The 22,024-nt window shown below is 27.7% G+C and overlaps 3 protein-coding genes across 11 annotated transcripts; all 3 read right to left on the bottom strand.

The window, feature by feature from the left end:
• Positions 1-394: 394 nt before the first annotated feature.
• Positions 395-1,744, bottom strand: Polr3G (RNA polymerase III subunit G). Of its 2 annotated transcripts, none has more exons than XM_085487618.1 (2): positions 1,679-1,744; positions 395-1,315 (listed from the first exon to the last, which is right to left on the bottom strand). In XM_085487618.1, exon 2 carries the CDS (start codon positions 1,293-1,295, stop codon positions 645-647), a length of 651 nt encoding a protein of 216 aa, XP_085343744.1. In that variant the 5' UTR covers positions 1,296-1,315; positions 1,679-1,744; the 3' UTR covers positions 395-644. The 2 variants fall into 2 exon arrangements, with proteins under 2 accessions (XP_085343744.1, XP_085343745.1); XM_085487619.1 differs by having other exon boundaries at positions 1,669-1,710.
• Dph3 (Diphthamide biosynthesis 3) lies at positions 1,251-2,050 on the bottom strand. Of its 4 annotated transcripts, none has more exons than XM_029308352.2 (2): positions 1,669-2,050; positions 1,251-1,315 (listed from the first exon to the last, which is right to left on the bottom strand). In XM_029308352.2, the coding sequence occupies exon 1, from the start codon at positions 1,972-1,974 to the stop codon at positions 1,711-1,713; it is 264 nt and encodes an 87-aa protein (XP_029164185.2). In that variant the 5' UTR covers positions 1,975-2,050; the 3' UTR covers positions 1,251-1,315; positions 1,669-1,710. The 4 variants fall into 4 exon arrangements, with proteins under 4 accessions (XP_029164185.2, XP_029164184.2, XP_029164183.2 ...); XM_029308351.2 differs by having other exon boundaries at positions 1,252-1,315; positions 1,679-2,050; XM_029308350.2 differs by having other exon boundaries at positions 1,303-1,370.
• An 18-nt stretch (positions 2,051-2,068) lies between these two features.
• On the bottom strand, positions 2,069-21,207 carry cdc14 (cell division cycle protein 14). Of its 5 annotated transcripts, none has more exons than XM_029308344.2 (9): positions 20,586-21,203; positions 20,211-20,418; positions 19,039-19,304; positions 18,605-18,905; positions 17,915-18,284; positions 16,663-17,004; positions 15,849-15,968; positions 15,380-15,661; positions 8,067-8,190 (listed from the first exon to the last, which is right to left on the bottom strand). In XM_029308344.2, exons 2-9 carry the CDS (start codon positions 20,257-20,259, stop codon positions 8,148-8,150), a joined length of 1,773 nt encoding a protein of 590 aa, XP_029164177.1. In that variant the 5' UTR covers positions 20,260-20,418; positions 20,586-21,203; the 3' UTR covers positions 8,067-8,147. The 5 variants fall into 5 exon arrangements, with proteins under 5 accessions (XP_029164179.1, XP_029164177.1, XP_029164178.1 ...); XM_029308345.2 differs by having other exon boundaries at positions 20,211-20,319; XM_029308346.2 differs by lacking the exon at positions 8,067-8,190 and adding an exon at positions 2,069-2,123 and having other exon boundaries at positions 20,211-21,204.
• Between the last annotated feature and the right edge of the window lie 817 nt (positions 21,208-22,024).

The raw sequence follows: 22,024 nt of genomic DNA, 5'->3' as shown, positions 1-22,024 counted from the left end.
TAAACCGTACTTTCCTCTTTTCAATATATTTTTGTTTTCTATATAACTATGTGCATTAAAAAATAATAGCTGTTTCAGCAATTTCTTATAGGACACCCTGTACTATTATGGATATGTGTGTGTGTGTCTGTGTATATATGTATATACACCTATCCATAATATTCAGTTTCTCTCTCTTTCTCTTTTGAAAGAAGTGCACTCGTACATTACATTGATGATTCCTTTCTTTCTCATTACCCAAGAAATTAAATAATGAAAGAAAGTCAAATATGATAAACAACCACATGCTAACAACTAATGTCTTGTTATTATTAAAATTGACACTCGATGTTGTCGAAAACGCTTTTCATACGCATAAATAAAGAAACTGGAAAATATGATACAACACAATATATTAATTTCAAGATGTATTATTTAAATGAACTTATAATGATATATATTTTACTCAATTTAATGATAATTAACTTGCGTGTTGATTTTCATTCCTACACATGCAACTATACATGTATATTAAGTAACAACATGATTACGAATAATAAAAAATTTACATATCACAGAAATGAGCAAATTAAATTAAATTTGCAGCATTTATCAGTATGTAAAAATCCTGAAAGCAAATCAATACTTCTAAGATTGAGAATATATCAAAAAACAGGTCCATCGTCATTATCGTCATCGCTGCAGTAATTTTCACCAGTCTCAAAGTACTCGTTTGCATAATCAGTCCCATCATCCATTTCCTCATCTACTTCCTCCTCATCTTTTACATGTTCATTCGTTTCCTTCTCCTCTTCATCCTCCTCTTCCTCCTCCACCTCTTCCTCAACATCACTACGCAATGTGTTTTCACTTTTGTCCAATCCTGCTAGTTTCTTCTCAATGTCTATGATTTTTCTCTTCTTATACGGTTGCATATCCTGTTGTTGGAGCTTACGCTTTCGCGATGACCTTAATTCCATTGGTAATCTGCTCCAGTCATACTTGGATTCATACTCCAATCTATTATTATATCCTGTGTTTTCTTCGTAATCTTCACAATATCGTTCAATATCTTCGTTCAAGATGACAGCTTGCACATTGTTTAATGATTCTCGCATATACTCGGTGAAGTCTCTCTTCAATTCGACTAAATAGCTCATCTCAGTTGTTATCTGTATCGGTAGAGGCTTATGATCCAGCATGGGATAGGTTGGCGGTGGTTGTAGAATTGGCGTTGGTAGCATCTCTCCCTTGGCGAAGCCTAATTGCTCCATGGTAAAGGACATACCAGATTTTCCTCTGCCACGTCCTGCCATTTTTGTCACTTGGTGATGTCCTAATTGGCGATATAAAAATATATAATGTTGTAACCAAAAAATCAATAGTGACTTCTGAAAACAAAAATTATACAAAGTTCTTCAAATATCTCTGTAGAAAAAATTTGTAAAGTAATTAATTGTAATTTACACTTATTGTTAATAATTACTTATTAATTAACAATCAATATAATTTATTTGTTAATAATTAATTATTAATCAATAACGAATTTATATTTATTAAATTGTATGATTTAACAAACTGACGTCATTAAAAGTCAAAATAACATCAGTTTATTATAAATTTTCTATATTAAATAGTTTTAATCCTTTTTTCCCAGAACACATTTTTTCTAAATAGAAAAATACTAACCTCTACTTACCAAAATTATCTCAAAAATAATTGTCAAATGTTTTAAACTTTTTGCGCCATCAATTCCTTCTTTCCACTTTTCTTCTCAAATTCTTCTTGCTTGGCGCGAAATAACTCTTTGTCGTAAATTACCTTAATTACGAGGGAGCAGGAAGGACATGTGACTTCTTCCTCGCCGGAGGTTAGTTCGGCGAGAGATATTTGAAATTGATCGCCGCACGGACACGGATAATAATAAATTCCTTCGTCCTCGTCGTATTCGAAATCCTCGATTTCTACCTCGTCGTAGTAGATTGATTCTGGCATAATTAATTTGAATTTCAATTTTACTAACCATACACTGCTCACTTCAGCATGTTACGAAACAGTGTGAGTGTGAAAATGTAATGTTTGTATACCTCTATCCCCTCTTTTTTCGTGACGTCACATAGGTAGTCAACAAGCCAATTTAGGCCCTGCGTACAATAGAAAAAATATTCTATTATTAAACTATATCGATTGCGTAACTTTTTCTAAAGTAAAAAAGTGAAAAATTTCTTCACACATTGATTTTATTTTAAAATCCAATGCGTTATTGGTGGACATTTTTCATTTTTCACGTTTTCACTTTAAAAAAAGTTACATAATGGATATATACTCACAGGGTTGTGAGTATATATTATAACTATACTTTTATAACATAGCTTAGTTAATTTAAAATATTAATTTTTAACTTTAACTAATTATTTTTGTGATCTTAATAAATTTATTAAACTTTTTTTCCCAAGTTATATTTTATTTTTTATCTCTGAATACCATTATTGTTATAAGCATTATTTTTATAAATAATTAAGTATAAATAATATATTATTTTTAAATTAAAGTATTATTAATTTTTATGTTATTATTTGTCAATAATTGTAATTAGCGAAAAAGATATTTTTATATACATATAAAAATCTAAGTTTCTTTGTTATTATAAATTTTAAAAGAATTAACAAACAAAATTCTAATTTAATATATATATGTATAAATAATGTTTTTAAAAATTAACTTTTGATTTAATTTCAGTTAATTCCCTTATAGAAATTTATCACTAGTATCGCCAATTTATCACTTATTTCGAGTACTTAATCACTTATATCGAGTACTTAAATTACTGTATATTACTGTTTATTTTAAGTACTCGAAATAAGTGATTAATTGGCGTTACTAGTGATAAATTTCTATAAGGGTTTAATCTTAACTTTAACTGCGTTAATTTTTTGTTCATGCAATTTTAACTTAACTATATAAATAAATTTTATAAGCAACTAACTTTAACTTAACTTAGTTTTAAAAAGTCATATTAATTTAACTTATATCGATTCAATCCTGTATATTGTATATTATATATTATAGGAATAGGAGTGTTTTCCATTTATTTTTAATACAAATCGACATAAATATATAATAAGGATTTTTTTAGTTTTATTATAGTTTTTATCTTTTTTACTCCACATCGTGGAAGAAAAAATATGTATTATAGCTGCGCCAGTTGCAAATTATACAGGGTGTCCCAGACCTACCCACTACAAAAATAATTCTAGGAATCTATACCATTAACAGATTATACGATATCTGCGACATATTTCATGCATAAATATTGAGGTAAGACTAACAAAAAATAAATACTTTATGAGGTATTTTACAGTTTTTATTATTTACTTTTTGACTTTCTTACTCTTGTAATTTTTTATATTGAATATTGCAAAGAATAATAAATATAATATATATAAAAAAAATTAATAAGGTATAGTTCCATTTATAGAAAAATATAATAAGTGATCTTGAAATAACCTTGAAAATTATCTTTCCGCAAAGAATCAGTAACGCCAACTTTTTTCCCCCTCGAAATTCTACAACTTTTCTGAAATATTTTTCTCTAAAATGCATGTTACAAAGATATTTGTGGATTTTTTAAAATGGAACACCTTGTATATACACACGATTATTTATTGTTATTTACTATAAAACAAAACATTTTTTATTCCTCCGTAGTACCAAGTTTTTCTTACATTAAATTGTTTTTACTTTTAATTAATTTAATATTATATATATAATCTTTGCTGATATATATATATATATATATATATATATATATATATATATGCTTCTTACAAAATTGTTTCTCAGAAAATATCTTGTGGAAGATTCTGCAAATTTAAATTTTATAATAACTAAAAGAATTATTTTATATTGTATATATATGTATAATTTTTATTTTCAATTGTCACCATTTTTTTATATAATTTTATATATAGTATAAACTATAAAATATACATTCAAGTAACATTTTTTTTATACAACTACTAAGAATTTAAAACTAACTTTTTTATACAATTTTTATAGACATGTAAAATATACTAAATATATAATAAAGAGCATAACAATTTTTTGGATTTTTTGGACACATGGCATTTTCTTTTAACTTAATTTTTTAAATGGTTATATTATTATAACTTTTTTAAAATTCTTATTAAGTTAAAAATCTGTATGTTGTAAATCTTACATAATGTTTTATTATGACAGGCTTGTGTGTGTGTGTGTGTGTGTGTGTGTATGTGTGTGCGCGAATATAATAGTAGATGGATGTATACAGGGTGTCCCATTTTAATCGATCACCCCTTGTAACTTTGCAGGGAGCAATTGTAGAGAAAAATGTTTCAGGCATGTTTGATTGCAAGGTCAAGGCCAAGATCACCATCTTATGTCCCCCTTGGAGCCATACAACTTTTACTTGAAACATGTTTCTCTACGACTGTTCCCTGCAAAGTTACAAGGGCTAAGAGGTGATCGATTAAAATGGGACACCCTGTATAAATCTATCGTAATAAGACCTCATAATTTTTCATATACTATATGTTTACGACTAAATTCATATGTAAAATAAAAATTTTATATTAGGACTGATAATGCAAAACTATCACAATATATATATATATATATATATATATATATATATATATATTAAATATGCCTTTCTCTCTTTCTGTTATGTTCTTTGATTCGTACACACACGCACGCGCACACGCACACGCACACACACACACACACGCGCACACACACACACACACACACACACACACACACACACACACACACACACACACAAGTCACACAAAATGTAACATTATATACATATTTTACATATTAAAAGCTCATACAAAATACAGATTCAAATTATATACGCGTGTCATATGCAATTGCATATACAATAGTAAGTTGCGCAAATCACATATTTTATTATTAAAAAATACATACATAAAATTAAAAAAAATACATACATAAAATACTTTTGAAAAAATTATAATAGATGGTATAACAAGTATGTAACTATATAATACATATATTTGTTATTAATAATAAAAGTGATAATTATATCCGCAATGTTTATGCATTAGAATTTTATAGTTCCTCATGTAAGAATTAGAACATTAAATAGTAATTTTGTACAGAAAAACATACAAAACGAGAATTATATATATATATATATATATATATATATATATATATATATATATATGTGGCTCATATATAATATATAATTTTATATATAATAACTTTATATGTATATAGCTCATAAATTGAGTATAAAAACTTTTGATAACTTTTTTGTCATTATTTATTTTTAAATATTTCTTTCAGATCTCAAATATATATGTTTATTCCTTAATTAACGATCGCTATTGTTCTAAATCTTACTTTAAGGAACTCTAATTGTAAGTAACTTGAACCGTTAATATCTCATGTTGGAAATTGCAAATTGTCAACAAAGGAGAAGCGTTTGTTAAAAAATTTTTTAAGTGGAACTTTGCATGATAATGTCTCTGTTTTATAGTGTCTTTGTTTTATAGCATGCAATAATAAAAAAAAGTTCTTGTTATATAAAACAGATCACCTAAACCATCGATTAAGCATATTAAGAATTCAATTTGTTTAATTATTATTGAGATCCAATATAATCTAAAATATTCTGATTAGACGACTTACAAGCACATATTTTGTAGATACACAGTTCGCCTTAATTGTTGTTGCAGGAGACATTATTGTGTTTCTTATAGAATAATTCTAAAAAATATTACTATTAAATATTATGTACAATATAAGCTATCTTGATACTCTATAGAAATATATCTATATAAATACGCGACTACACATATATATATCTTATATGCATATTAATAAAATCGTTTTTGGTTTTTTTATTACATATTTCAAAAAGATAATGTAATCAATTTTTTTTTAAAAGAACAATACAATATATTATTATATTTTTATATAAAAAAGTATTTGAAAAAAAACTGAAAGCAAACATTTTTGATGAACCTTAAAGTGAATGATATGTATATTTTGCAAATAGTTTTTATTGGCCATATACAATTTTTTATATGTATGTTAAAAAGAAAAAATTATTTATTACTTTTAATGCAATCCCAGATGTTAATTGTTTTTGTTTTAGTACATATAAAATTTAATGAATCAAAATTGTAACATATCTGAAATGATAGATTCAATACGAGAGATATAGATTGAAATGTATTACAAAATATTTTGTTAAGTACATAAAAATAGATCGAGCTACTCTTAGCCCTATAATAATACTATGTAGAAAACAAGAAAATAGAACAGAATTTTTTTCTTGCTTTTCATTACACAAAGACGAAAATTTTGTCAAAAATTATTGCACTTTCTGTTTTTATCTCTCGTTTTGTACGGATTCAACAAATTCAATAAATAATAGAAAAGTAGCACAAAAAAGAATTTATTGACATATAACTGATCCAAAATAGTGGAAGATTAGTAAAGGACAGAATAAAGTTTTACTAGTACAGCAAAAATTAATTAATTTTATTGACGCCATTGGAGTCGCCATTTTGAATTTTATAATTTTTAATTTCAGATTCGTAATTTTAATAACTTGAAAAATTCTTAAATACTGAGTTTTGAGTAAAGACTTATTCTTCTTTTTACAATCTAATATCCAGATAGCAAGCATGTGCGTCATTTTAACATCGAACGTCATTTTGACATTTAGTGATGTCAGTTTACTACTTGGGTTAACTTTTATGTTTCCAAGGTTCCCTGAAGGTTAAATAATAAATATACAAATATACATTCGACTTATATGACTTAATGAATATCAATAAGACATATATATTTTCCAAATAATATTTCTGGAGAGCGAAAGCGTGTTGCATCGATTATATATATAAACTGCACATAGAGCATATACATATTATTTGATATTGCAAGTCTCTTTTTTTCCTAATGTGTTTTATCAAGTTCAAAATACTAAAAAAGTAACTTTTCACAAGTGCCATGTAATATGTCTATAATTTACAATATTTAGAAATTTTTTTAACATTGTCTGAAACCGAAAATTACAAAATTAGTAATTTTCATAATATGTACATTTTCTATATCACAATGATGATAAATAATAAATTTTTTCCTGTTAATTATATTCAATTATTCGGTTGACAATAATTTGTTTCGTGTACAATAATACAAATTTACATATATAATATATAATATAGTCATATATAAAAATACATATATATGTAATACATTATTTGAAACAATTAAAGGCTACTCTTGAATCCGCAAGTTTTAAAGTAATCCCTTAATTGTTTTGATTAGTGTATTAATATAACAAAAAATATAACAAATTTCAATTTTAAAGATATATATTTAGGATTATCACTCGTTTAATCATTCAACAAAATCAAAGTTAATTCTTCCAAAATAATAATAATAGAGAGATATAATAATAGTAATAATGATATTGGAAGAATTAACTCCTTTTTTTTTAAATAGTAAAACCAATTATTAAATATTTCTGCAAAATTTTTGGATAAAAAAATCAAGTATACATTTTAAATTATGTACCATAAAAAATACATATATTCATCAGATCGCAAAAAGATTGTGAGTATTAAAAAAATATTATAGTAAAATACAAATTATTAAAAACGAAAATTATGTATAATAGATACAATAATTTTGAAAATACGTATCTATAAAGGTGCTAATGCTAAGCAAAAGATTAAATGGATAAATAATCTTCGCAGAAAAAACCTGATTCTTTTTTTGCATACATTCAATATATAATATATCGCAATACAGAACAATTATAAAAGCTTTTTGTGAGCTGTATATTAAATATCATTGCAACAAATTCATATTCCATGTATGATGCAAATATATAACAAAACCATTTATTAATAAATGCAGTATTGATGAGAAATTGTAAAGATAGAAAGTTTGATCTTCTTGATTGATTTGCGATATAAAAGCCTGGGCAAAACTCACTTGACTTGAAGACTCGGATTGAAGGTGTCAGTGTGAAGTATTTTTTACTAAATGATGGGGTTTAAGCGATGAGATCTTCGACGCTGGTGAGATGCTCCGGTTATCTGACAATCCTCATCCCCAACGACACTGGGAATATCGGTTAGTCATCTGATAAATGCACTTTTATAACTTTTTGTTGTGCGTGCACTGCAAGTCACAGAAATAAATAGGATCGGTTTGTTAGCCACTTCTAGTGCTGCTTGCTTTTATCCCTTAAACACTACTTGTACACATGATTATGAGGCCTGGACTATGGATTGTACACATAATAAAGTTCATTTTTTAAATATATATTTCTGTTCAAATGTGTTATTTGCCCAGGCCTATATAAGATTTCCAATATTTAATGCATGCTTCATTAACAAAACAAAAATTAATGTAATTATGTCACATGCAATCTCTAAAAAAATAATATAATAATATAATTAATTAAAATCGATCATACGAAACAGTCCTACAATTTTGTATTTTAATTACATTTCTTTTTATAAAGTTAGTTTACAATATGTATAGATATTGTAAATATCAATATGTATAGATATTTTTTAAAAATGTGTAGAAAAATTTTAGTTTATTATATATACAGAATGGGTTAATGTCCCACTCGAAATATCTTGTTTTCTTTTACAAAAAGTGTGTTGCATAAAAGTTGTTTGAATTTGAAAGGGACATTAAACAGTAATGTTATATAATTTATTTATACAGGGTGTCCCATAGAAAAATGCTGAAACTAATTAGTTTCATTTTTTAATACATGCAGTTATTGAAGAAACAAAAATTATGTTGAAAAAAGGAGTCTTTTTTAATGAATATTAAATAAAATGTTTGTATACCAGTTTATTTTATTTATAAAAAGTGATAAAAAAACTAAGAATCACATAAAATCACAAACTAATAATAAATATTTTCAACAGTACCAGATTTAATAGTAGCTATTAAAAGGATATAACATTAAAACATTAAAAGGATAAAACAATAACATTAAAAATGACATGTTAGAAAAAGTTTTTACGAGTTTTTGTAAAAGAATAGAATTTTGTACAAGTTCAAATAGTGCGCACTTCGAAAATATTTATCATTAGTTTACATATGTAATTATTAGCACGTTTTTCATTACTTTTTATCAATAAAATGAACTGGTATACAAACATTTATTTATATCCAATGAAAACTGTAGACCCTCTTTTCAATATAATTTTTCTTTTCTCATAACTACATGCATTTAAAAATTACCGCCAATTAGTTTCAGCACTACTTTCGAGAAATTCACTAATATCATCACTTTTTTAATGGAAATGTTTAAAAATAAAAGTCAGTAAAAGTCTGTAAAATAGAAATTCCTTTCAACAGCTCTAAAATATTTCCATTAACCATTATTTCGATTTCCCACTAAATGATGTAATACTAATATATGTATATAATCATTGAATATCATCACTACCGGAAAACACAAAATATTTAATTTCAGCAGAAAGTACTTCTCCCGTTGGAAACTAATATTTCAAAATTAAAAAATTGCGTAACTCATAAATTTAAAAAATTTTAAAAACTGAACTTAAAACAAATTGGATTTGTCTCGACGAGATCTACAACATTTTGTCATAAAAAAGGTTTCAATTTAAAAAAATTATGATCGATGAATTTTTCGAAAATGACGTAATTTGTAAACAATTGATTTGTGTTCTCCTTAAACAACTTTTGTGCGAAACAAATTTTTTAAAAGTATAGGAGAAAAGCATTCAGGGCAGATACATTAAAGTGGCTTATCCTGTATATATAAATATTGCCCAAATAAAAAGTGGACATGTGTTATAAATGATATGCACTCTAAAAGTAATTTTCATGTTCGTTTAGATAAAAGTTCCATAATAAGCAAATCCTGATGTTCCTGATAGACACACAGAACCCCCAGTGATTGTGAAAACCCAATTTTTGACCTGATCCTTCATCTCACAGTCCAATGTAAAACTCGCAGGTCAGGACTTTACGGCGAATGTTGCATCTCCCAGCGGAATTTTTTCAATTAAAAAATGGTAATGGTTGTATTTGTGGTGCGAGAACATGCATTTTATGTCGTGTAGAAGGATGACTTGCTGTGAGAGGATGCCTGGGCATTTTGCGAACTTTTTTACGCAGCCTTGAGCCAGTGCTTTGCAGTATCCGTGCGAAGTTAATTGCTGTTCTTTTTTTTTATTTATTTATTGCCGTCGTACAAAACTAACTCTTTCCCATTTAATTATTTACAAACAAATAGGCTTTCCCCGACAATTTACAAACTCGCTATTTCGCAAGGTTCTATGACTTGTATTCACTTTTTATTTGGGCAACCACTATATATATCTGTTTAAAGTCGAAATAAAAAAGTATATATAAATATACACGCACAAGATGGTTTATTTTAAAATCCGATTCTTTTTTTTTGTTTTTAAGTTTAGAAAAATCTATTTTTAATATATATATTTTTAATTCTTTTTTTCAAGATTACCTTAAAACATATATAATTAACCTTAAAACATTGTCTTAATAAGGCTCCTGGCTCCTCTGACAATGTTAGAATGTGACGTCAAAGGCGAGAATAAACATGCTAAAAATTCTTAGATGCCATTCGAAATAAAAAGATATTTCGATGAAACAGCACACCTTAAAATACCTCGAAAATTATCTTTTTTCCTTTGTAATCAATCAACAGTTGTAATATGAGGCCCAGTCTGTCTGGTCTTTGCACGACGAAGTCTGATATTATGAACATTTTACGGTTGTTGATAAATTATGAAGGGCGATGATTGAAGGATTGATCAATTAGGGGGAAGAATAGTTTTCTATTTTAAAAGTGTGCTAAAGCCATCTGAAGTTGTATTACATCGAAATATTTTTCATTTAAAAATGACATCTAAGAATTTTCAGCTTGTGACATCACATGCGGCGAGAATCCAAGAGCCTTAAATTCTTTAAATAAAAGTACCTATTTTGACTGTGACTCCATAATTGATATCAAGATGATTTTTAAGACAATAATAGCCATGTAATTTATAAATATATATAATAAAATAATTATCTATATTTATAAATAATAAACATAAATAATAAATATAGATAATAAAAATATAAATTTATATAGAAATATATATATATATATCTTATATAGATAATAAAAATATCTATTATCTATAGCTGCACCTTAGATGAAAAAAAGTGTTAGCTTCACTAAATTATCTAGAATAATATTCAGATAATTTGGTAATTTATGTTTTTCCATGCAAACTTGACTGTAAATCATTTTTTATATATAACTCAATTTTAAATATAAAAAGAATAAATTATTAGCTCATAGAAAACATCTTGATATTAATTATAAGAATGTATATAGTCAAAAATAAATATTTTTATTTAAAAAAATTAATTTAATTTTAAAAAACTTAACAAATTAATATATGATCTTCTGTAATTTTTTCCAGACTTTACGAAAGACTTATATAAGAAATATTTTTTTAAACTAAAAACAAAAAAGTTAAACGAAATGAAAAAAAATAAACTATCCTGCACGCGTATCTATAGGGAATCCCACAAATCAATATTTTGGGAAATAATAACAAGACCGACTACACACATCATGAAAAAAGTCACAATCAAATAATTCTATCTTGGAAATTATTTAGAATCAAAGTTTAACTTTTTTCTCATAATAATCGATGCTAACTCTCAAAATATTAATTATTTCTGGGACAATTTTTGTTTACATTGTTATTATAATACAAGCTTTTTATACATTTATACATCAAGACAAAATATTTCATAACATGTGGAATTCACTTCAACAGTCAATGGGAGACACTATACAACGAGAAAAATTTATATGTAGATTCTATAATAAAATACAGGGTGTCCCAGACCACCCACACATCCCTTTTCTTTTAAAAACTAAGCATTTTAGAGAAAAACGTTTTAGACAAAAATTGTATGATTTCGAGGAAAATATAAGATGGTGCCATTAATTTGACTTTAAAATGTCATTTGAAGGTCATGTAAAGGTCAACTTTAATTTCTTAAATGGAACTATCTATTACATATTCTTGTAGGTTATCTCAAGAACTTTCCAAAATCATATAATAAATTTTTTTATGAAGTACTCTTTGAGTTACAAAGGTTTGAAGCTAACAATTTTTTGACATAAAATATAAAATATATTATATATATATATATATATATATATATATATATATATATATATCTTGTAAAATATTCAGTTTTCAGTAATCATATCTTATTGTTAATACTTTTTTGCATGGAATAATGAGACCAATCAATTGGTGTAAAAAAACACATAGTTGCTTATAAAAAAAAGTATGCAGCTGCATGTTAAATATTACATATTCTTTTTAAAATAATTATTTGTTATATCAATTAATTGATCTTATTATACTGTGCAGAAAAGTATTCAGGTATGATTATCGAAAATTGAATATTTTACATTTTATGTAAAAAAATTGTTAGCTTCAAACCTTTATAACTCAAAGAGTACTCATACTCCATAAAAAATACTTTATTATAGGGTTTTGAAAAACTGTTGAGATAATCTACAAGAATATGTAATAAAAAATAGGTAGTTCCATTTAAGAAATTAAAGTTGACCTTTACATAACCCTCAAATGACTTTTCAAGGTCAAATCAATGGCACCATCTTATTTTCCCCTCAAAACCATACAATATTTTTGTTTAAAACATTTTTCTCTAAAATGCTTAGTTTTTAAAAAAAGGGGTATACAGGTGGTCTGGGATACCCTGTATATATAACAAAACATTTCACCTGGCCTTATGTGAATATTTACCAAACATTTCATATAATAAAAGTTTATATATATGTGTATATAACATTCTTTTATATTTGTTGGCCATAATATAAAAATTTATTATATTATATAAATATATCTTATTTGAACTTTCAATAATTCTTAACAACAAACTAAATTTGCTCATTCCACAGATTTAAAACTTTTGAATTTTAATTAGAAGCTGAAAATAATTTATTTAACATCCATTGCTAAACGCACATGTTTAAAACCCTTTTAACTGTTTTTCTCGCCTATTTCTTTACAGGGGGGAAGGTGTTAAAAGAGGAACAAGGAAAATTCTGAGATTTCAACCACAAGATACGAATTCCTAAGTTTCTTAATTTTCGCAATAACATTGCGTTGCTCGCTTGGCCGATATATATATATATATATATATATATATATATATATATATAACTTTTTAACTGTCTTTTATGTCTCTCATTAACTATTAAAGTTAAATGTTCAAAAGTGTCCCATAGAAAATTGCTGAAACTAATCAACTCTCATTTTTAATGCATGCAGTTATTGAGAAAACAAAAATCGTTTCAAAAAGAGAAAAATCTACAGTATTTAATGGATATAAATAAAATGTTTGTGTACCAGTATATTTTATTGATAAAAAGTAATAAAAAGTATTAATAATCACATACCCAGAGAGCCACAGTAATTATTATGACATCATTTTGACATCAAAACCCAGATAGCCACAGTAATTATTATGAGATCATTTTGATGTCAAAATGATGTCATAATAATTACTGTGGCTATCTGGGTAAAATAATATAAACTAATGATAAATATTTTTAACAGTGCTAGATTTAATAGTAGCTATTAAAAGGATCGTCAATATTATTAAAAATGACACGTTAGAAAAAGCTTTTACGTAAGTTTTCGTAAAAGAACAGAATTTTGTATAAATTCAAATAATGGTGCGCACTTCGAAAATATTTCTTATTAGTTTACATATGTAATTATATTAGCACATTTTTCATTACTTTTTATCAATAAAATAAACTGGTATACAAACGTTTTATTTATACCCATTAAAAACTGTAGACTTTCCTCTTTTTAACACAATTTTTGTTTTCTCGGTAACTGCATGCATTAAAAAATGACAGCAGATTAGTTTCAGCAATTTCTTATGGAACACCCTGTACATGTTACAAAACATTATTTATGTGTATGTGTGTGTATTGTTTGTGTGCGTGTATATGTATGAAGATGATACATTCAAATATAAACGAGACTTTTTATATGAGAAATTAAGATCAAAATGGCTATACTAACAGATTATTATAAATGTCTATGACAAAATAAGCAGAATGTTTCAGCAGGTCTATTTTGTAACTTTTCAACACATGCATTATAATTATAATGCATGCATTACTCGCAGTTATGTAAAATGTGGTAAGGCATATTTTAAAAAGTTATAGAATAAACCTGCAGCAGGATTCAATAGTCGGTCATCATTTTTCCAATCACGATGAGTAAAAACAGCTAGTACATCCGTCTGTGTGTCACAACAGTTTAGAAGTTAGTTTTCGATGAACAAAAGGATACTAAAATCTTGCATAAATTGCGAATATAAAAAAATAGAACAAATATCTCATCACGGTTGCAAGTATTAAAATGGGAGAACAATTGTAAGAAATTTAAGGAAAGGTGTAAAATGATAAAAAAATTTAAGCCATGCATATTCACAGAACATTCTCTCTTTTTTTCATCAAGAGGATATAAAAATTGCACAATATTCTGATTATGAAAAACATGTGTGTAAATTTATTACAAAAATATTAACAATTAAAAGTGTATTTTCCTTAATAAAAATTTATATATGAAAAATCTCGTTTATACATTAAACCGTGTCTCTATGTGTATCATGAAGCTGCATAGATTTATATCAATCTGTTAATTAAAGATGGGATTAAGAACTCTTTATAATTTATAATTATTTTGAAAAAAATATTAAAAATACTTTTAATAGTACTTATAAGTATTTTAAACCTTGCAACTGAATCTAAAATTCAAATATTGTTTTAAATTTGATTACTTCGCAAATACAATATATAAAATACTAATTCTTATGATTTATATTCGAATAATTCTTAGAAAATCTCTAGAAACTCCGATTTTTAAATACATATTGAACTTCCATCCCTACTGTTAATATAAATCTACGAAACATCAAACTTCATTGATTTGTGATGACCAGATGAATTTTTTCGTTTATACATCTTTATACATCTATCATAATCAGAAACACAAAAAATATATATATATATTTTTGTATAGAAAATATACTCGAATGATTAATAAAGCAAAGCCAAGTGTCAAAAGCGACGGAGGAATTAGGAGAGAGGAGCGGGAAATACTGTCAATATGTGTTTTACTTATACATATATCAAACAGTTAAAAGATCAAACAACTGCACGATCGAACTCGATGATGCATCAACCTCTTAATTTAGGCTCGAATTCGAGAAATAAGGACAGTTATCGACTTACTGCCTGAGTGAATAACGAGTAACTCGATCTGCCGACCTGAGGATCATATTCATGCGTTGCTGCGGCTGCGGTATCGCATGATTGGCAGGCGAATTTGTGGTATGAGCCTGCACAGCCATGCAGGAGGTACGTTTTGCTCTTCTCACTGGCTTCGATACAGTTAAGGACGTAACAGGACTGATGGTAGTTGTATTGTTGTTGATGCTATGGCTCTGTGTTGACGGTTTAGACCTAATACGGCAGGAAGATGGATCACAGCTACTGCTGACCAACCAATTGTTTCTACAATTTCCAGTTAAGATAAGCAGACATATCTTTTAAATATGCATGCAATTTTATCAATGTAATTTAATTCAATAATTTTATATTAAAAGCATACATATGTTAATGTAAATATAAATTTTTATGAAGAAATGGTAAAGAGTAGGATATTGTTAAAACAATTGAGAAGAGTAAATAATCATCTCACCTCTTCACTGTTGTTGCAGTAGAGCGTGATAAAAGTCTTTTAGTGGGATCTCTTTCTTTATTGGCCACTAAAGTAGTAACTTTTTGGCTCCTGGTTTGTAACAGAGATCCCAAATATGGACTGCAAATAAAATATATATAGATGTATATTTCGAAAAGTGTTTTTATTAAAACAAAAACACTCTTTTAATAACATAGATCTGCATGGATTTGAATTTACAAATTCATACTTTTTGTATTTTGAGCTTATTGTGTTTTTGGGTTTTGGAGTAATTGGAACTTTGGGTTTTTGAATTCTAAGTATAAAGAGTTATTGGATATTGGGTGTCATTTTTAAGAATTTTCAGTGTGTGCTATCTCGCCTCTGACGTCACAATCTAACATGACCGTGACAAGGATCCAGGAGAGCTTTAAAATAGTACTTGGGAACAAAATATCACACAAAAATGACTAAAAATGGATTTTGAAATGGACTAAAAAGGGAAAGACTAATACTATGCAATGACAGTATCAGAAATATTTTAAAAAATTTGGTGTCAAAAATAAATGCATGAAGTTGATCAAAATCATCATTTTGGACACCTCTGATCTCATTTATCTCAAAAATCTGACGTGATTGGCAAAAATCTAGAGTCAGATTCGGATTCAGCGCAAAATTACATAGAAAACTACTTCATTTGCTCAAACACGTGTTAAGACCCTCTATTTTGCAGAACTGTATAATCAGGATGTATACTCAAATCTTAAAAATAAATTCTCTGAGGATTCCATGATTTTCCAGTATACACTCTGGTAATTGATAAAAGCACACTTACTGCCCAACAGTGGACGTTCCTGTGTTCGCATTAAGAGAAGCTTGAGACGTCGGTATGCCTCTTCTCTTAGCTTTGATTCTGCATAATTTATCACCCTGGGTCAACATACTGTATCTATTCGTAGAGCTGGCTCCAGCCGCCGGTCCAGGATCATCTAATTTTATTTCGTCTACGCGATGCATAATTCCTGATACATTATCTTCCATCAAAGCCTTCGTGTTCCCCTGGAAGGAAGCTGCTTTGGGTCTACCGGCTATCGAATATATCCCATACTCGTGGACTTTTTTTCTGTCCTCAGATTGCAGAGGTTCCTTCAGCAACGATCGGAGATATGTTTCCTTTCTAGAAAAACAAAGCACAATAATTTCTCAGTTCCTTTTATTCTCTGTTTATCTATTAGTTTCTTTTTTTTTTTTTTTTTTTTTTTTTTTTTTTTTTAATACTATTATAATACACAATGTTTACTATTATCTAAATAAAATTATAGATGATTATCTAGATGAAAATTTTTGGCGTCATCTTATTTTTATATAGATAACAAAAATATATATTATCGATATCTGCATCTTTAATGAAAAAAAGTGTTATCTAAATATTTATATAGATATTAAAAATAATAATTATCTATATTTATATATATAGATAATAAAAAAATATACAGGGTGTTTTATAAGAAATTTCTGAAACTAATCAGCTATCATTTTTTAATGCATACAGTTATTGAGAAAACAAAAATTGTCTTGAAAAGAGGAAAGTCTGCAGTATTTAATGGATATAAATAAAATGTTTGTATACCAGTTTATTTTATTGATAAAAAGTAATGAAAAGTGCTAATAATTACATAAAATGACATAAACTAATGAAAATATTTTCAACAATGCCAAATTTAATAGCAGCTATTAGAAAGATCATCAATAACATTAAAAATGACATGTTAGAAAGTTTTTACGAGTTTTCGTAAAAGAACAGAATTTTGTACAAATTCAAATGGTGCGCACTTCAAACATATTTCTTATTAGTTTACATATGTAATTATTAGCACTTTTTTCATTACTTTTTATCAATAAAATAAACTGGTATACAAACATTTTATTTATATCCATTAAAAACTGTAGACTTTCCTCTTTTTAATACAATTTTTGTTTTCTCGATAACTGCGTGCATTAAAAAATAACAGTTGATTAATTTGGGCATTTTCCTATGAGACACCCTGTACATCATAATAATAAAAAGAAAAATGACAAATACCCACTTCTCTAGCCACTGTTGTTGGTGACCAATTACAGAACCTGGCCTGCATATTCTTATCCAAGCAATTGTTTCGTGGGCAGTTAAATGATAATGTTTCATAATGTAGCAACCTATGAGGGAACCCGTCCTGCCGAGGCCAGCTTTACAATGAACGGCGACCGCGCCGTTTGCGCTTTCCGCTATTTTGAGAAATTGATGCATTATTGAATCTGTCGGCGTCGAGCCATCCATAAAAAATAAATCTTTATGTACAAAGCCGGCATCGGTGAAGCTCGACGCATCGTAAACCTTTTTATTGAGCCGTACAATTGTTGTTATATTATTACGGCGGAAGTAAGTAAAATATGATTCCGGACCATGCAGTGGATATCCTGTGTGAAAAAAGGACATAATATTTATTGTATTATATAACCGCGCGCAATTATTTATGATTCTAAATAATTCAAACAAGTAAAAGATGAATTGTGATTTAAAATTTTTTAAAATAATTATAATTCCTTTACTTTTTTTCTCATCCATCATTCAAGCATGTGTGTACATATTTTCAGTTTTTGCACTCATCACTGATATAACCACTCATTTCACTAAATTATTTACTCATCTAATCTTCATATTATTTTTTTTCTCATTACTGCATCCTTTTTCACATATTCACTGCTAAATTGATGTTAATACGATGGAAAATACGCACCATCTTCCATCTTAGATCTTGCATGTGGTCCGCAGAAAGCAATAAATTTTCCTGGAACGATCCAATTTAAATCTCCGTTCTCAACTCTTTCAAAGTATTCGTACTCTTTAACACAGAAATCTTCGAAATTAAAGAAACCCAGTTGATGGCACTTGTATATAGCACTTAGGCTGTCCCTTAACGATATTTGATAGCATGGTGGTCCGATGGAGGCATCACGGAACATGATGAATGCAGGATTATTTGGACTTTTAGTTAAACATTCGTAAACTTCTTGTGCCGTGCGTTTGCAGTACAATATCTAAAAATATAAGATTTTATATTAGTATATATAAATTTTATATTAGTGCTATTAGAATATAAGTGTGATCAAAAATAATAATGACATATTGTCATTATTATCATTTGTCTAAATAGAGAAAAAAATATGTTACCGCATAACTTCCCATGAGAAAGGCAGCGTTCACTCTTTTCTCTGAATCCATCGTCGTATAATGCACAAGTTTCTTTTTGCTGAGTGCAATGCCTTTCAATTTTTTATTCACTTTCTGACAATACCTATATAGCATAGCCAGGTTTAGAGGACCGAAATCGGCATAAAAATTTTCATACACCAATTCATTGTCAATGCTGAAGTAATGTGTATTCGGAGTACTTTTTGGTTTCATTGTTGTTCTCAATGTAACAAAATACAATCGATCTGAAAAAAAAAAAAGAAATAAATTATTTCTGGCAAGTAAAATTTTATATAAATATATAGTTATATCTATAGTTACATAAAGTATAATACAAAATTTTTTAGAAATATATATATTTATATATATATATAAAATAAATTGTAGAAATAAATTATATATCTATATTGCAATTGTAATATTAATTACAATAATTTATTTTAACTTAAAAAGTGTCCTAGATAGCAAGTATATCTCATTTTAAAGTTAAATGACATCATTAGACATCAAAATGACATGACTTTGACATTTAATGACATCAGTTTGCTACTTGGAATGTTTCTACATTTGAGATTTTATAGATAATAAATTAACAAAATTAGATATACAACAAAATCAAAATTACAAAATGATTTAAATGTTATATAGAAATAAATTACATGTAAAACTACATATTGCAATAATTTTAATCTTAAAAATACTAAAAAAAATTATAAATATATATAGGAAATAAAACTATAAGTTCAATTTTGTAATGTTCCAAATATTTTTTCTATAAATAAAAAAATTAACAAGAAATCTCCCCCAAAAAAACGAAATAATCTCAAATAAATTACACATATTACGATAATTAATTAAAACGATTATAATAATTCTAAAAAATGTGAAACAATATAATTCAAATATCTTTTTTATAGATAAAAAAATAACGAGAAATCCTCAGACAATTATAATCTTAAATAAATGTATACAATCATATAGTTACATGTATAGATACATAAAGTATATAATACAAAATTTTTTAGAAATAAATATTATATATATAAAATAAATTGTAGAAATAATCTTAAATAAATTATACGAATGCATATTGCGATAATTAATGAAAACAATCAATTAATATTAATAATTAACGTGAAACAACAAATTACCTTTTATGAATTCGGCCGCGCATACCAGAACCTCATTCGCGTCCTCCATCGTGATTCAGTCGCGAGTGTATTGTGCAATATCTGGAATCCCGATTAGAATCAGGTAGATCTGTCATCAGCGCGACATTTATGCAAATGAGAGATTTCAATTAGCACGCAGTGCGTCAAAGACGTCCAGATTACTCCGAGAATTACTCCAGCCAGGTAGCTGTCATCCACGCAATAACTGTCATATGTGTATATATATATGTGTGTGTGTGTGTGTGTGTGGTGTGTGTGTGTGTGTGTGTGTGTGTGTGTGTGTGTGTGTGTGTGTGTGTGTGTGTGTGTGTGCGTGCGTGTGCGCGCGAAAAAATATTACGCGTTAACACACACCTTTTCGTTCCGCACGATTTATTTACACACGAGGGGCTTCGCACGAAGAAGTGGAGTAGAGGAAGAAGATAGCAGCACGTGACGTCACGTCACATATCTGGCCGTTACGGAAATTCAAAATTCTCCAGAGTAAATATTCCGATTAGTAATTTGAGAGGCGCAGTGTATTTATCCCTTTTCCTCCCTCCCTCCCTCCCGACCCACCGGTCTCTGGCTCTAGCTGTAGGAATCCGCTGCTGACTGCCGCAATCGGAGCGATTCGTTATTTCACGCGCGTCATTCTTATATACCGATTGCACTTGGTGTATGTAGTACGTATGCGCGATGGCATCGGAATAGCATCTCGCTACGGAATGAGAGAGGCTGCCACCGCCGGTCACCATCGTCCGGTGACGAGAGCGAAGCGGAATGAGACTTTTGATTCGGCCGCCATTTTGCTCTCTATCTCTATCCACCGCGCGATATGTAATGTCTTCTTCTTTTTCTGTATGCCTGCTAAAGCATCTGGGGGATTCGCCTATATGCCACAATGTGTAATATGGTGATATGTGATGTCAATTTTGAGTCTGAGGTAAGGAGAGAGTAAAGAGAGGAAGCGCGAGGAAGATACCTGACTGCCTGTGACGTCATAGGTCGTATTACGCAGTAGCGCTAAATTCAAAATGTTCGAATTAATTTAACATTAGTTTTTACAGAGAGAGAGAGAAAATATTTTTTAAATTATTTTAAACTAAGCGAGGTTTCTTATAGATAATTATTTTTTTGGTTAATTGTTTATAAAATTAATTTAGTTAACTTAAAAGTTACATGAACAAAAGAATTAATTCAATTAAAGTTAAATTAAAATTAAATTAACTGAAGTTAAATCATAAGTTAATTTTTAAAAACATTATTTATATTAAATAAAATTTTGTTGAATTCTTTTAAAATTTATAGCAACAAATAACATTAATCTTACATTAAACATTCAAATAATCTTTTATATTAAATAACTCGCATGTGTTTTAAAATCCTTATCAGACTATTGAAAATTGAGATTAAAGATTGAAAATTGACCAATCAAAACGAAGAAATTTTAATTCTTATTCTAATTGGTTAAATTCCGATCTTTGATCTTGGTATCGGTTCTGTAATTTTTTCTAAAGTGAAAACGTGAAAAGTGAAAAATTTCCGTCAATCACGCATTGATTTTAAAATGAAATCGATGTGCGATTGGCGGAAATTTTTCACTTTTCACGTTTTCACTTTAGAAAAAGTTACAGAATCGATATCCTGTTTATAGTGAAAAGAAAGATCAATAATGCATCAACAAAATATTACTTTAATAAAAGGACGGCATCAAGCCGCAATGAATAATGATATCCCGTTATTTGATGAAGCGGGAATATAATTGTTTAAAATTTAAGATATATATATATATATATATATATCTTAAACTT

Source organism: Nylanderia fulva, unplaced genomic scaffold (genome assembly GCF_048542155.1).
Source record: "Nylanderia fulva isolate GAGA-0341 unplaced genomic scaffold, ASM4854215v1 Scaffold58, whole genome shotgun sequence".
Taxonomy (NCBI): Eukaryota; Metazoa; Arthropoda; class Insecta; order Hymenoptera; family Formicidae; genus Nylanderia; species Nylanderia fulva.
The sequence above is the reverse complement of the archived record's forward strand: the minus strand, read 5'-3'. Positions and strand labels throughout refer to the sequence as shown.

Excerpts from the sequence above, each read along its gene's own strand:
- Polr3G (XM_085487618.1), bottom strand. The coding sequence starts at position 1,295 with ATGGCAGGACGTGGCAGAGGAAAATCTGGTATGTCCTTTACCATGGAG.
- Dph3 (XM_029308352.2), bottom strand. The coding sequence starts at position 1,974 with ATGCCAGAATCAATCTACTACGACGAGGTAGAAATCGAGGATTTCGAA.
- cdc14 (XM_085487616.1), bottom strand. The coding sequence starts at position 20,259 with ATGGAGGACGCGAATGAGGTTCTGGTATGCGCGGCCGAATTCATAAAA. Across the intron at positions 19,305-20,210 it reads CGCGGCCGAATTCATAAAAG|ATCGATTGTATTTTGTTACA; the intron begins GTAATTTGTTGT and ends TTTTTTTTTCAG. Across the intron at positions 15,969-16,662 it reads GGAACGTCCACTGTTGGGCA|TCCATATTTGGGATCTCTGT; the intron begins GTAAGTGTGCTT and ends TTTTATTTGCAG.